The 15,084-nt window shown below is 37.9% G+C and overlaps 1 protein-coding gene across 1 annotated transcript in view; it reads right to left on the bottom strand.

Annotated features, from left to right (window-relative positions):
* Nucleotides 1-15,084, bottom strand: part of si:dkey-1d7.3 (transmembrane protein 132D) — a 42,697-nt gene that overhangs the window by 8,100 nt on the left and 19,513 nt on the right. Inside the window, 4 exon segments of the mRNA XM_042509923.1 lie at nucleotides 501-681; nucleotides 4,666-4,874; nucleotides 10,248-10,391; nucleotides 14,451-14,622. Of these exon segments, the coding sequence (XP_042365857.1) occupies nucleotides 501-681; nucleotides 4,666-4,874; nucleotides 10,248-10,391; nucleotides 14,451-14,622 (706 nt within the window).

Below are 15,084 nucleotides of genomic sequence, written 5' to 3'. Positions count from 1 at the left end.
CATAGAGATGTCTGCCTTCTCTTAAACAAAATAAAACTAGATGGCACTCAGTTTGTGGAGCCTAAGGCACCAAAAAAGTACATTTGAAAAACTAAACAGTAATGTCTTTATCCAGAAACCAGCTAGCAGTACATGCATGCTTCCTTCTGCACTTTGATACGGTTAGTGGGTAGTTCATTAGTTCATTAGAAAGAAAATAGTTCCTACATAAACCTAATCACAGCAGGGTCTGTGGATTAATTTGAGTAAACTGGTCATTATTTCTGGAAAAAGACATTTCTTTAAAGTTTCTCAAATGTTTTTTGTTTTTTTTTTTCAGTTTTGAGCACTACAAGCTGAGTGCACAGAGGAGAGAAGGCCGACATCTCTATGACCAACGCTTAAACCAAAACAACTGAGATTGATAAATAGCACTATAGATAAGAGGAAAAAATATAAATTTTTTTATTTTGAGGTAAACTGTCCTTTTAAGTCACTTCAGTAATGACTTTTATATTTACCTTCCAATCAGGACCCAGGAAGTACTCAACAGGCTCTGCCCCGGTCAGTGGGTCAGGCAGCACCTCAGCGTCAGCCTGCGCTACGAATGGCGTTAGCACCCTCAGTGTCGAGTGCTGGTACTGCAGCATGCAACCCCTGCCCTTCCTCATCTCCTCCTCTTCCTCACTGTCCCATGTTGACCTGACGCACAAAGACAATCTATCTATATTTATTTCATACTTTTGGACCTGGACCGTTCATTAGGAGCAATACTGGAATACATATACTGTTTGATTATTCAGTGCACCACACTCTAGGCACAGAAGGAGCAGAAAAACACCAGGGGCAGTGAAAGTGAAACTTAATTGTTCATTCTGCTTTCAGTTTGCTTTCACTCGCTTCTGCAGCAGCTGTGCCTCTCATCGATTTTTTTTTTTTTTTTACCTGAAGAGATCAAGCCTGGTGACTTCCCACTGTATTGAGCCTTTATGCTAAGCTAAAGTAAGTTCAAAATAAGTTCATATTTAGCAAACAGGCATGAAAGTAGTAACGATCTTCTTTGGGAAAGCAAATAAGTGTATTTCACAAAATGTCAAACTATGATGGCTGAATCATGGGTAAAAGACATGACAATCATTCACAAAAATATGCATATATTTATGTGTTATGTAGTGTCTGTGATGTGAACTTCTAAATGGTGATTCTACTGTGCAGCAGAGAGACTAGGAAACTCAAAAACAATGGAGACGAGTGGTGTGATTGTTGATGCCGAAAAAAGGCACAAAACATTTGCTGAGTGACCTTTCCTCTACATGAATTTGAGCTAAATTAACCAGGATTCCACAGCTGATTGGTTTGTTTGTGGGGGATGGAGGTTAAGCTGTGAACCATCCTCAAACCCCTCAGCAATGATCATTCTGTATAATTATCGTAAGCACAGCTGGTCTGCCACGCACCGCACCACAGGTGTGCTTGAGGGCTGGTGGATTTTCTTTCACACTGCAGGCAGGACGCGACTGTCAGGTGCTGCAGTCCAAATAAACATCATTATTATATAGCCTAAGGTCAGAGCTTAACATGTGATGGAGATGCTGTTGAATTAAATAAGTGTGACTCCACACTAAACAGCAAACTCACTCGTTTCTCAATCCTTTTGTCCATCTCACGAGGTTATTATTAGTTCAACCTGCAGAGAATAAACTGCTTATTTCAATTTCAGTTCAAGTCTTTTAAACATCAGCAATCATTCACAGAATTAGCGGTTTGTTTAAATGCTTTTATTTTTACTCGCCAAAAACACTTAAACACAAAAGACTGAAGTTTTAGTGTTGAGAATATTTGCCATGGTTACTCAAATTTGCTATTTGATCTGTGATCACCCTTGAGCGATACACTTTCTATTGGGTTGCCAGGCAGCTAATTAACATCAACTTATACCTTGTTATTTTGTATCTGTTAGTGTCAGTGTGATTACAAGTTTATTTCATGCTACACTGAACAAAAATGTAAATGCAACCCCCCCCCCCCCCCTACAAATTTTGATTGCAAATTGGTTAAATATCTGTGTCGGTGGAAATCTAATCGCCCTTCTACATTATTAGATTGGTTACATGAATTGTCAAACTACATGTCATTAGATATAATCTGCCGCAAATAAATTTATAGCAAGAAGGGCAGCTTCAGGTGCTATTGGTAGATAATGCTGTGCTATAAGGCACTTGTCTTTTGTGGCCATATACTTTAATGTTAAGATTCCCAGTGCAAATTGTAATGCAATATGGAACAACTGCCTTGTTATCAAAATGTCAATCAAATCATGTAAATCTTTGAATTTTTTTTCTTTCATCCTTTCTTCTTTCTTTTGTTGTTGTCAGTCATTTTTTGTTGTTGTTGTTGTCTATTTTCTTACTTATTCCTGACTGATTATTTTGTCTAGTTCTTTGAATATACTCACACAACTGGGTAGAGGGTGGTTGTATAGAGCTTAAGTGGGCTGAGGAAAGTGGGCACAATTGTATCATGGACTGTTTTCTGTCTATCTTTGTGAAACTACATAAAACACTCAAATAAAAGAGTGAGCACTTCTTTTTGAAGATAATCCATACATCTGACAGCATGACAATGGCACAGAATGAATGTTCATTTCACTACCATAAGAAGTCTCCAAAGTCATTTCCATGAATTTGGCAGTTCATCCAATCAGCCTCACAACTACACAAGTTGGTTCTGATGATGACCTGCTGTCAGGTCAAGACCCTGATGATGACAATGAGCCTGCAGATGAGCTTTCCCGAGACGCTTCCTGATGGTTTGTGAAGAAATTCTTTGGTTGTGCCTTCCTACAGTCAGAATGCTCCCTGAAACCCAAAAACATCTGTGGCATTGTGCTGTGTGATTAAACTGCACATTTTAGAGTTGAATTTTATTATGATCATCTCACAGCACACCTGTGTTGTAATGATACTCTTTAACCAGCATCTTGATATGCCACACCTGTCAGGTGGGTGGATTATCTTGGAAAGGGAGACGTATTCACTAACTCAGATTATAACAAATTAGCAACAATCTGACAGAAATATATGTACTGAATGCATAAAAACATCGAGATCTTTAATTTAAAATTTGTGAAAAACTGGAGCAAAAAAAAGTGTTGCATTCATATTTTTGTTCAATGCATTTTGAATCCAGCAGAGATAAAAATAATAGTGGGAACTTTACTGCAAATCATAATCTGTTGCGACCTGATGGTACACACAAAACTACAGAATTTACATTTTGTGTATGAAGCCCCCAGTCTGTTCTGTTGCTACCAATTAGACAGAAATTCCAGTTGTTTCTCTGCCACATATATAACACATCCAACACAAGCAGCAACACAAGCTTCACCCAGAAGATTCCACACTCGCAGACACTGGCCATTACAGTCGCTGTAGAAATTTCACATCTTTGACCTCTAATCTTTTGTGGGTATTGAATGTTTTGGGAAATGAAAGCATCAAAGAGTTTTTTACCCTGGAGAAAACTAACAGTTGGCCATCATCATTAGTATTGAGTGAAAAAAAAATGACTTTACTGTAAGTATTGAGTGAAATTCCACTAACCTTTGTCTCCAGGGCAACTGTGTTGGCTCTGCAGCGTCCTGCCCACTAATGCACTGAACCAAATGTGATGTTTCTATGACTGACTGCATTACCACTATGCAGACGGATATTCGAAACACACCTCTCAATGTGCTGTAATTCAACACCACCACTAACTACACACTCAAAAATTACCATACAGCTGAATCCACATCCCTCTGACACTGTGTCAACAAAGCCGATTATAATAAACTACACCAAAAAAAAGATTTCTTGTAGGTCTAACTCGATGTACATCACTGCAACTAATGCTTTCTCCTTTTAAGTATCACTACAGAGTCAGCTGCATAACACAATGACTGGTTGTTAGGGGATAAAAGCTCACTTTTATGACATTTCATTTGTCACGAAACAAAAAAAAAACAAACAAATATTTCCTAGAAAATATCTCATATTCATTCTGCACTTTTCCTAAATTCCTACAGCACTTACATGGCTTGTACTTTTACCTATAACGACTTAGAAAGAATTAATGTCGTCACGGAGTGTATCTGTATGTTGTTATATGTTGTTGCATGTAAATCCGTTTCTTTGTACTGGCTGTGAAAACAGTTGCACTGTTCTCACTTTTGCACCACATATCCTTATAAATTAAGGATCCAAAGTGATACCTGCAGAGCCAGGAGTACTGCTCAGAGATCAGAGAACAATTTTGGAGCTTAAGCTCAAATTAAACATTTCACTTCAACAACATTGTGCACCAGCCATCCTGTTTCACGGCACCACATTATTTATTTCTCCTTAAACTTTATTGAATACACTAAACACATGTTGTTTTGCCTCAATAATACCTTCACACCCTTCAGGGTACAGTATTACAGCTGAACATCATTAGTTAGGACGGTCAGGATCACCATTGTCTTGACATAGGATGTTCTGGTCTTGGTAGGTTTTTGGGACAAGTCCACTGGAGTAAATCTGACTCATAAAGTATAACAGCACCGTAATATGTCTCTGTTTTCAATTAACGTGGTACCCTCTGAATCAAAATGACGAGAACTATAGCAATAACATATATGTAGCAATGAAACTGGTCCGGCCTTACCTCCTGTTGCCTGTAGTAACCGGGACCCTCCAGCCTTTGATTTGGCTAAGTTCTGGGTCGGCCACATCGATTTGCAATGGCAGGCGGGGCATCCATACACTCATCTCCAGCTGGGCACTCAGGAAACCGTAAGTAAAGTTGAGCATCACCCTGCTCTTCCCTCTCGTCTCCTTCCCATTTACATACATGTATTCACATCGCTCTGACACCTGGACGTGGCAGAGAAGAAAAGAGAAAAAAGAGGCTGAATTTGAATCTGGCCTAAAAACTCAGAAATCAGAAATATTTATTCATCCCCAGGGGGAAACTGTGGTTCGTTACAGTCGCTCTGATGCCGGCATAGAGAATTATCGCAAGCAGAAATAAGTAGAAGCACATGCATATAAAAATAGAACTAAAGTAAGAGTAAATAATTAGCAGAGTATGTAAATGTGTAAATATTTAAAATGAAGTATGTATAGTATGTTTCGCATGTAAGTGTGGAAAAATATAAATGGAAGAAATACAGTAAAAGACAATCAGAACTAATATGTTAATATTTAAATTATAATATGGATAATTTGCTGAATGTATTGAGTGCGTAAAATATAAAACTTATGCTACAATGCAATGTATAAATCTAGTATGTAAGTTAGAATATATATATATATATATATATATATATAATATAAATATGTGTGCGAAGCTACAACACTGAAAAAGAAAGATATACATAAGCAAGAATAACAATTATATATATATACATATACATATACACATACACTATATGAACAAAAGTATAAGGCCACACTTCTTAATCACTGAATTCAGGTGTTTCATTCAGTCCCATTGCCACAGGTGTGTAAAATCTGGATGAAAGGGCAAAAAATTCCCACAGACACACTCCAAAATCATGTAGAAAGCTTTTCCAGAAGAGTGGAAGCTGTTATAGCTGCAAAGGGGGGACCAAATCCATATTAATGCCTATGGATTTAGAATGGGATGTCATAAAAGCTCCTGTAGGTGTAATGTGTAGGTGGCCCAAAACTTTTGTCCATATAGTGTATATATAATAATTATGTTAAATATAGCCTACAGGCACATGCATTCCTCTCTTGCAAGTTTCAGTCTATAAATATCTTAACAATATGCAGGAAATGATTTTGAAAAGTTCAGAATCACTGGATTTGAGTTGAGAGAGACCCATCATCAAGTGGTTTGAGTTCGACTTTCTCCAGACAAACACCTGCAGAGGTTTTTCTGTGTAAAGCCCCATGGAAAATGAGTAAAGAAAGTTTAAGCAACAACTGACAAAAGGAGAGGAGAGGTGGAACAGAGGCACCAATACAAATAAGCCAAAACCACACAGACACACACATTTTATTCATTTTGTACAACTTCCAAAGTCTGGCCAGGGAATCGCACAATGTTTCTGTTTATGTCATGTAAATTCAAAACCGCGGTCTCTATGAAACTGTTACGGAATATAAATGAGCTCCGCCGTACGACTGTTCCTGTAGTGGCTGTACGGTAGGCGGGAGCGGTGCGGTCCCCACCAGTGAGAGCAATGAGGTGAGACACAGCAGTTGGTGTGTTTTATTTAAGATTGGAGGCCTATCTCCTCTGCCGCCTCACTTATCTTAACAAACCAGTAGCTCCACAGCGGTAATTGGAGGGCACTAGACTGGAGAGTCGAGTGTAGCACAGGAGAGAGGGAGGTGCAAAGGGGGAGGCGGAAGGAGAAAGTGAGGAAAAAGCAGAGGGAGGAATGACTTCTGAGGTAAGTCAAGTTGAACTTCTGCGGAAATGTTAAAGGAAACTAGTCTGTAAAGACCTTTTTACATCATGCCGACTGATCCGAACCGAAATCTCTGATGTCTTGTGCAGCTCTCTAAAGCAGAATAATGTACTGTAGGGTCGATGGACACTGGAAAATAAACTTTATGAGCAGTAAATTGAGGTTTTTTTTTTAAGCTTCGTGATAAGTCATGTTGGTAAAAATCAACACACTCAAAACTTCTAAAAGTCAAAATAACTCTTCTCCCTGGTCAATATTTTAGCCATTTCTTCTTTACTGTATAAAAGATACTGGTGGCCTGCCTCCAGTATACATGCACTACAGTGTGTTTATAGTAGATTAACAACGTTGCACCTTAAAATATCACCTGAGGTTTTGCATGTTTCAGACCATCGACATCACAGCTACACATTTTGCAAATAATCCTGCTGATGCGAATGTTTTGCATTCCTTTCTGATCATCATGAATATAAGCAGCTTTAGAAAACATTAATTATGAGTCAGTTTTTGTTAACGTCATGTTAGGAGTGGCTGTATGATATGTTAGAAAATTATGAGAAAACCCAGTGAAGACTTTGCAAAGGCATTTAACATTTCTATGACAACACATTTATCTTATCATTTATTTACATAAGCAATCTCAGTGAGATCAGGGTCATTTTTTCAAGAGAGACCTATGCACAAGACATTATGGATTAATCATAATTATTTCTACAGTGCCAATGTATTAACGTTTTTCTCAAGGCATGTGCAATACCTTATCCACCCTTTTTATATTTTTGTTGTATATGCTTTTCTTTTTTCTGTGGTGTACCACTGCACTGTAATATTACTTTTCTAATTTTAACTTAATATTTACAGTTTAAATAAGCAAGGAATTCACAACAAACACACACAAATAAATACTGGGGTTGAGTCAAATACTCAGATTAAACAAGTATCCGGGACAGATTATATACTCTTTATGAGTAATCCCAATAAAATGTATCATAAAATGCATATGTCTTTAAGTGGTAAAAATCTATTTCTGTATATAAAAGTTCATTGAATGTATTCTAAATGGCAAATAAAAGTGTAAAGTGTGCATGACTTGCAAATGACATGGCACAAACTACTTTAGTGAAAGATGGGTCAAATGTCTATTGTATTTGTAATATGAAAGTGACAAACCCAACTCTGCCCTCCCCCTCCTCTATGCAACTTTTTAGCCTCTTTTAACACATTGTTGTTGTTTTGGCAGCTTTCTTCAGCAAAAAAAAACTAAGCTGTTCACTAACTGACATTAAGCAGATGGAGAGACAGAATCAGGAGATGGCGGAGACCAAATCAGGGCTCAAAGGAGAACTTATTTTGAACTTATATTCAATAGGTGCCAAAAACTCAAACACATGCACTGCATCTGCTAAATGTGCAAAAAAGCAACATTTTGCCTATGAGACATAGCAAAATTATCATGTCAGAATATGTTAATATGTATGTGTAGAATATTGTTCTGCTGCTCCCACGTGGCCAAGAAATATCAATATATGTTTCTTGAAAGAGGTCAAACGTGCAACCGCACAATGCTTCCTTAACTTGTTAACTACACACATATACCCATAATGTTCTGTCCTCTAAATCTAGGAGATTGTGAACTGTATGTGCCTCAGTCCCTAATAGAGATCCACCCTTGTCGCAATTACAGTGTAAAAGATAAGATTTGCAGTTTCGAGGTTTACTTTCCTCTGGTCTGTGGCATTGCTCTAAGAGGGGTCAGTGACTGCAGAAGCGTAAGAGGCTATTCAGAGACACAATAATAACTGGATTAGGTTCCTCTACTGATACAGAAAATCATTACAAACACAGTCTCCCTCTTTTTGGCTCTTTCTCGCTCTCTTAAGCTTACACACTTAAGCACACCGCCTCATACTCACAAAGCCAGTGGCTGCCATGTGGTCTAATGGAAAATAATATAATTCCTTTTCTTCTTCTCTGGTATTCTCTTTTCCGTCTCCCTCTCTCTCTGTTCCAACTGTGCCAGTAACATGGATCCATTACAGAAAGGTCAAATCACTGTGCTTACGGTCTGAGTGCTGAGATCATGAGCTCAGTCTCTATTGCCATATGGAGGAGGCTGCATTTATCCATGATACTTTGGCACACACACACACACACACACACGCACACACACACACACACACACACACACACACAAACACACAAACACACACAAGAGCTGGACCTGTTGTGTATGACGGCACAGTGACAGTGGATATCTTTGAGTTGTACACAAGGATCGATCTGTTTTTGTATGCAAATTAGGCCTTAATGATATATCAACTCAAGCTGGATTTCAGGAAGAAACAAAGGTTGCAAATGTTTTTTTGCATATATAAAAAAAAGCTTTGTGTCCATTTCAAATAAGTCCTTTAAAATGAATGCAACTAGACAACATAATGCATCCACTGGTACCAACCATGTCAGCATTGCTCATCAGAAAGGGGGATAAATAATGAAGTTAGGCTAAATTTTGGTGAGAAAACAACTGGCATGGTCTTTCAAAGAGGTCCTTTGAACTCTCACCTCAAGATATTTGAATGAAAATGGGTCCTATGGGTACCAACAAATCTTCCCTAAACTTGAGAGGGCTTGTTCCCAGTAAATGTTTTGTTCCTTATTATTCTTATTCAATTAAAAGCTGTATATTTGTCTTTTTAAAATCTCTTACAGACCATGAGATTTTTGCAAACTTTTAAGTGTAAACTATACTGTGCGACAATGATCTAACAAACATGGGTACGAGATCAAGTTTGATGTATGCAGACTGTACGATGACAACGCCTACTGAATAGCAGGCTACGATGCATGTCCATTGATGTCAATACGCAAAAAAAAAATGTCATCAGTGTTTGTCAGCCATCTACGCTGCAGTCACGGTAAGAGAAAAATTCAAACAACCAAATCAAGCCCTCACTATAGTGGCATTAATGTGTGTCAAAAAGTCTGAAGAAGAGGAAGGGGAGGAAATGTTTGAATCTCCAAACGTGTACAGATACATAAAAAAAGGATTGTTGTGGAACTCAAACTGTACAGGTTTTAGTCTACGCACTGTGTAAAATTTACTGTAAAAAAAGAACTCTTTAAATGACGTAGTTTTCAACCAGGCAGAATTCCTTAAATTCAGTTATAGCTTTTGGTTTTGGTGTACCAGCCCAAGAATCCAGTGGCCCCCCACCGGCCCCCCCTTGAAAAAATGTTGGGGGGGGGAGTGGGGGGGTTGGTATAGGACTTTTGAACATCAGTTCACGATTGTTGTCAGAGAATTGTCGGTCAGGAAGCCCCTCTTTCCATTTGTTTATTTCTGTTTGGGTAACCATCCACTCTGAAAGACACAACTCCCTCTATCTTTACTGAACGAGTCCAGGCTACTATCATCCATGACTGCTCGTTCAGCAATGGAAGTCAGCTCACGCGCCATCGCTCACAGACTGGCATAATCTGCTTGCTAGGGAGGCGGCATATAAACGGGTATGCGTCTCTCTGCTGGGCAGGATAGAATGGTATTATCTGAGAAAGGAAAGATTTCTTCACTACATTAATGGCCCTTAAAGACAAAGTCATGGCTGAGCTCCCTTACATGTACACACAAGTACCCACCCAGCACACAGCCTGTTTTCTGCTCTTATTTTTCTTATTTGTTTGATTTTTTTCACTTTTTAATGTCATCTCTGTTTTAAAGCATAGCATTTGTTGTCCATCAAGCTTTCTTTATATTCATATGTATCTAAAAATCCCTAAATTGTAGCACATGGTTGTGATAGCTTACCTTGAGTATATCTTCCTCTGTAGACCGACAGCTGGTGTAGTTGGTGACATCGGTGACGGTGCCATCGGCCTCCACGGCCAGAGTCTTCACAGGCACCGACACAGTTTCGCCCGTCAGCACAGCAGTGTTCAAGATATCTGTGTTCTGTGCAGAAAGAACAGCAAAATGAACTTGAATTACAAACACATGGATGTCTTTTAAGTGTTTTTTTTAAAGTAGTTTAAAGGTCTGGGGCTGAGATAGTTTAGCTTAATTGCTGGATGTCAGATGAAAGAAACCCAAACTTTTCTAAAGATAAGTGGCTGTTCTAAGTACACCATGTGTTATACATCCAAAAATATAAAGTTTGTCAAACATCCAGTCCTTTTCCTCCTATCCTTCTTCATCTTTGCAGCCAAAGCAGCAGATATAGTAGGCAAGTTCCAAGCATCCATGCAGAGCCTTGGATATAATCTTTAATATTTAGCTCCTTTGATGCTGAAGAAAGTGAATTAATGCCCTAAGGAGGAGCTGCTACCTGGTTTCACAAACCAAATTGAGCGAAGCTGTAGGTTAACTTGATTTTATAATTTAGCATGTTCAACAGAACTTTAGACTGCACACAGAGTAAAATAAAAAAAGTATCCACTGTTATCAAATTTACTGTAAGTAAGTACAAATATAGCTAAATGTCTGTAAAACCCAAACTACTCAACCAGCCGACTGCTGTGAAACAGGCGTGAGGGTAAAAACGAAAGAAAGACAGCTTTTGACACACATACGTTATACAAAACAATAAAAAAAATATACAATACCTCATCAATGTTGGAATGAAACTATATGTATATTTACTCAAGTATAAATCTGAGGTACATGAACTTTACTTGAGTCTTCTTTTTCATACCATCTACCTCTACTGCACTGCATTACAAAGGGGAAAGTTGTATTCATTTCAACCACTGCATATACTTGACAGCTTTAGTTACTTTTATCTCAACAAATTATTTTATTATTATTTCTGGCATACAAAACATGCAAAGAGATTATAAAATGTAACGATTTGTTATCAATGAAGTTACTAAACACTACGAACAAAAGTGCAGCTAAAACAATGAGCTGATTAAGAGACTGGCAGAAAATCAGATAGCAGTTATTTTGATAATCTTTGAAGTCATTTTTTGCTAAAACCTTCCATGGTTCCAGCTTCACAAATGTGAGATTTTGCTGCTTTTTTAAAAATTATTATTTCTTGTCATTTAGAATTTTCTACTGTTGGTTGAACAAAACAAGTGTTTTAAATTTATCACTTTGGTTTCTAGGTAACTGTATATTTATCATACGATTTGTTATATTTATTTTTGTAACATTTCTTACTGTTATCAAATGACAATTAATTGATTGAGAAAATAATCAGCAGAATAATCCATAGTGCAAACAACCAAAATAGTTAAATGATATTATATATAATAGTAAAAAAGTCACAGGGACCATTTTCTGTGTTTAGTATATTTACTCTAAATACTTAAAGAACATTTTCCCAATTATACTTTCACTGTAGCTAACCCTGCAATCCTTTGCAAGTCAGATGTCTATAATTCAAACCTGGTGTTCATAACTTTAAATCTATATGCATCGCAGTGCATCTGCTTGCCTGCAGCAAACTGATGTTTGTATGGTGAGTCTCTGAGGCTGACAACAATCTGCAGAGGACCTGCATCACTTACCACAGTGCTCTTTGCATAAAGAAATAGCGTATAAAATAAGTCAACTGTCTTGCTCATCTTTGCTTATTAAAATAATGTACATCGTGTAAACGAGTTAAGTTGTATGCATTTGTTTTGTGTGGATGGAGACAGATATGCATGCTCGATAAGACTTCAATAAAGCACAAATCAACTGAATGAAAATGGAAATTGCTGCTACAACATTGATACAGCATGTTTCACAACACAAATATAACATTAAGTAATAAATAAATTAAATGTTATTCTGCTCGGTGTGCTGTGTGCCAACAAAGGTACTTTGAGTTCCAAGTACAATGGATTACAGCATCAGTAGGGTTTTCAGTACACAGCTTTTCATTGTATACGACTATTTTTAGACTGTGGTACTATGACTTTCTCCTAAGTAACACATCTGAATACTTTCTCCACCACTGACCATCATCGCTATCTGTGTGGGGGCAGGGATGACAGGCGTAGGGTGTTAGCGAGAGATTAAAACACTCACAGGCTCACACACTTGATTTGTTTAAATCATGCTGATGCAACACACAATTGCATAGATGTGCTAAAAAAAATCTTTGATGATTATAGTACATGTCTACCTCTCACAAATTCACACATCTGGATGAAATCTACCCTCTACATCGTTATATTATCCATACGCTACAAAATCACCAATAAAACGCCCATTTTGCCACCTTGTGCTACATCTTTGTCAATGCTGAGCATCAGCTTAGCTCTTAAACACCAAGCCCGATGATGCGTTATTTATAACTCCTTCAACATGGATTTACAACTACTTTCCAGTTTACAAGATGTCTCATAAGGTCCTTTTAATCTATTATAGGTAATGGCAGTGTGTGTGTGTAAGGACCTCTGGGTGATCAGCATTTTTTTTTTCTCCTGATGCTTGTGGATCAGGCAACATTCGGCAGATGTTCCCAGGCAGATTCACATTCTGAACTCTGTCGGGCTGACAGCTGCTGACCGCAATTCAAAAAGGACATGCTCTAGTTCAGACTGCGACACTGACCCAAACATAAGCCACTGGATCAGGAGAAGCACAAAATCAGAAAACAATATCAGCGCTCGGCGGTGCTGCCAGCAGCGCCACGCTGAGAGATCTCAACGTCCGATGTTTCCTCAGAGATCTGCAGTAATCTGGCTCACAGTGATCAAGTTCAGCTTCAGCTCTATTTTAAATCTGTTTTTTTTTCTGAAAACAGAGTTATATTTATACTGGAAGGTAAGCCTTGGTAGTCTGCGTTCATTCGGTCATGCAGTTACTTTTCATTCAGTCAGTTTAAGTGCTAAATCCTCTATAGATCTAAATGTAAGGGAGACAAACACGTCTTTGCTGTGGAGCAACATCCCCCATGCCTTTCCTCCACTTTTCATCAATTATAACTGTGCACTTCACACTTGGTTATAACCAGTGGTGACATGTAACTGTACATTTAGTATAGTACTTATGTACCATTTTTAGGTACTTCACTCGAATATTTCTGTTCTATGCCACTTTATACTTCTTCTACTTTTCTCCATCTAGGAGGCAGATATTGTACTTTTACTCCACTACATTTATTAATCAGCTTTCACTACTGGTTACTTTACAGATTCAGTTTATTATTAAAAATATAATAAACTAATAAACCTTGGTGTATTCATACAAATTAAGCTACCCAGCAATATACGAACTGATAAAAATTGTTTCCACCTACACCAGCTACAATATTTAAGTAATGAACCAAATACTGCATCAATTAATATATTCAAATAATATAATATGTATATTATTCTGAAAAGGGACAAATTCTGCAAAAGGAGTAGTTTTACTTGCGGTACTTTAGGTATATTTAGATGCTAATACTTTAGTTCTTGTACTTAAATAAAGATTTGAATGGCAGACTATGATTTGTAACATAGTATTTCAGCAATGTGGTATTGCTACTTTTACTTAAAAGATCTTTGTCCATCACTGGTTGCTGTAGTAATTTATTCTGCTATAAATATTAAGCTACATCACCTTTTCTCGAAAGGAAAAGCACCATAGCCTGCTCAATAAATCTGTTCACTCCATCGGTGCAGGAGAAAATAATGTTTTTCACGCATGTGAATGCTGAGCTGAGACATATTTGTTCCCCAATGTATGTTTGATTCATGTTGATTCACCAGAATCTTGGTTTATATTTGATCAGCGTAGCTTAGTGTTATTTTCCATTTTTCTACCTGTTTTTACTGTGCAGGAAACCGCAAGGCGCCCACCAGCTAAACAGGGCACTAAAATATATTTCTGAAAAGACTTTTGGCAAGAAATAAGCAGTGCAGTAAAATAATCTTTAATGATATTTGATCAGTGCTGCCTAGTTTGTGTGATCCGGTGTGGAGCCTGTCTATAGTTAATAGATCTTCGCCATCCGTTTAAGAGCATAAGATTAAAATTGTACCAGAAAGCTCATGTTTTAAGCAGTAGAAACATTAACACAGATTTTGTCCTCACCATGACCAGAGGTGCCAGCCCCACATAGTCTCTCTGAGTTGTGTAGATCCGCATTATGCCCACATCCTTGATGTTCCCCGGCAACTCCAGACGCCAGGAAATAGTCTGACTCTCAGCCTGCTCTGAAACATCTTTTGGCACAAAGTCCAGTTGCAAAACTTCCAGAAGACCCCTGTTCAGAGAGAGAGAAAAAATTAAATACAACAGGGATAGACAAGTTGAAGCAAGCTTAGGTAACCTTTACTGAACAGCTGCCAATAAGGCCACAAGTTGCTATTGTGGGATGGTGCCAAATGCTAAAACACAGTGTAGCAGAAGCAAAAGTAAAAAAAGAGTCATTAAGTCAGTGAACTGGCTCAGTAATGTCAGTGACACCACAAAATGTATTAAAAGTTTGCTAATATTAGTTAACATTAGTCACCATAAGTTGCTTGTCAGACTAGACCAAGCAAGAATGTAGTGACAAAAGCCTCCGGCGTTTTTCATTGGCAAGTGTCTTTTAAGTTGCAGTCAGAGATTTAAACACAGTAGACTTTTCATCATATTCAGTGAAAATCTCTTCACAGTGTGCTAGCTGTCATTCCTGAGTGTGTGCTGAAAAAAAATCTGTTGCTCATTCACAGCCCTGGCTCTC

This window comes from Plectropomus leopardus, chromosome 20, assembly GCF_008729295.1.
Source record: "Plectropomus leopardus isolate mb chromosome 20, YSFRI_Pleo_2.0, whole genome shotgun sequence".
Lineage (NCBI taxonomy): Eukaryota > Metazoa > Chordata > Actinopteri > Perciformes > Serranidae > Plectropomus > Plectropomus leopardus.
This window is presented reverse-complemented; position numbering and strand designations above follow the sequence as displayed.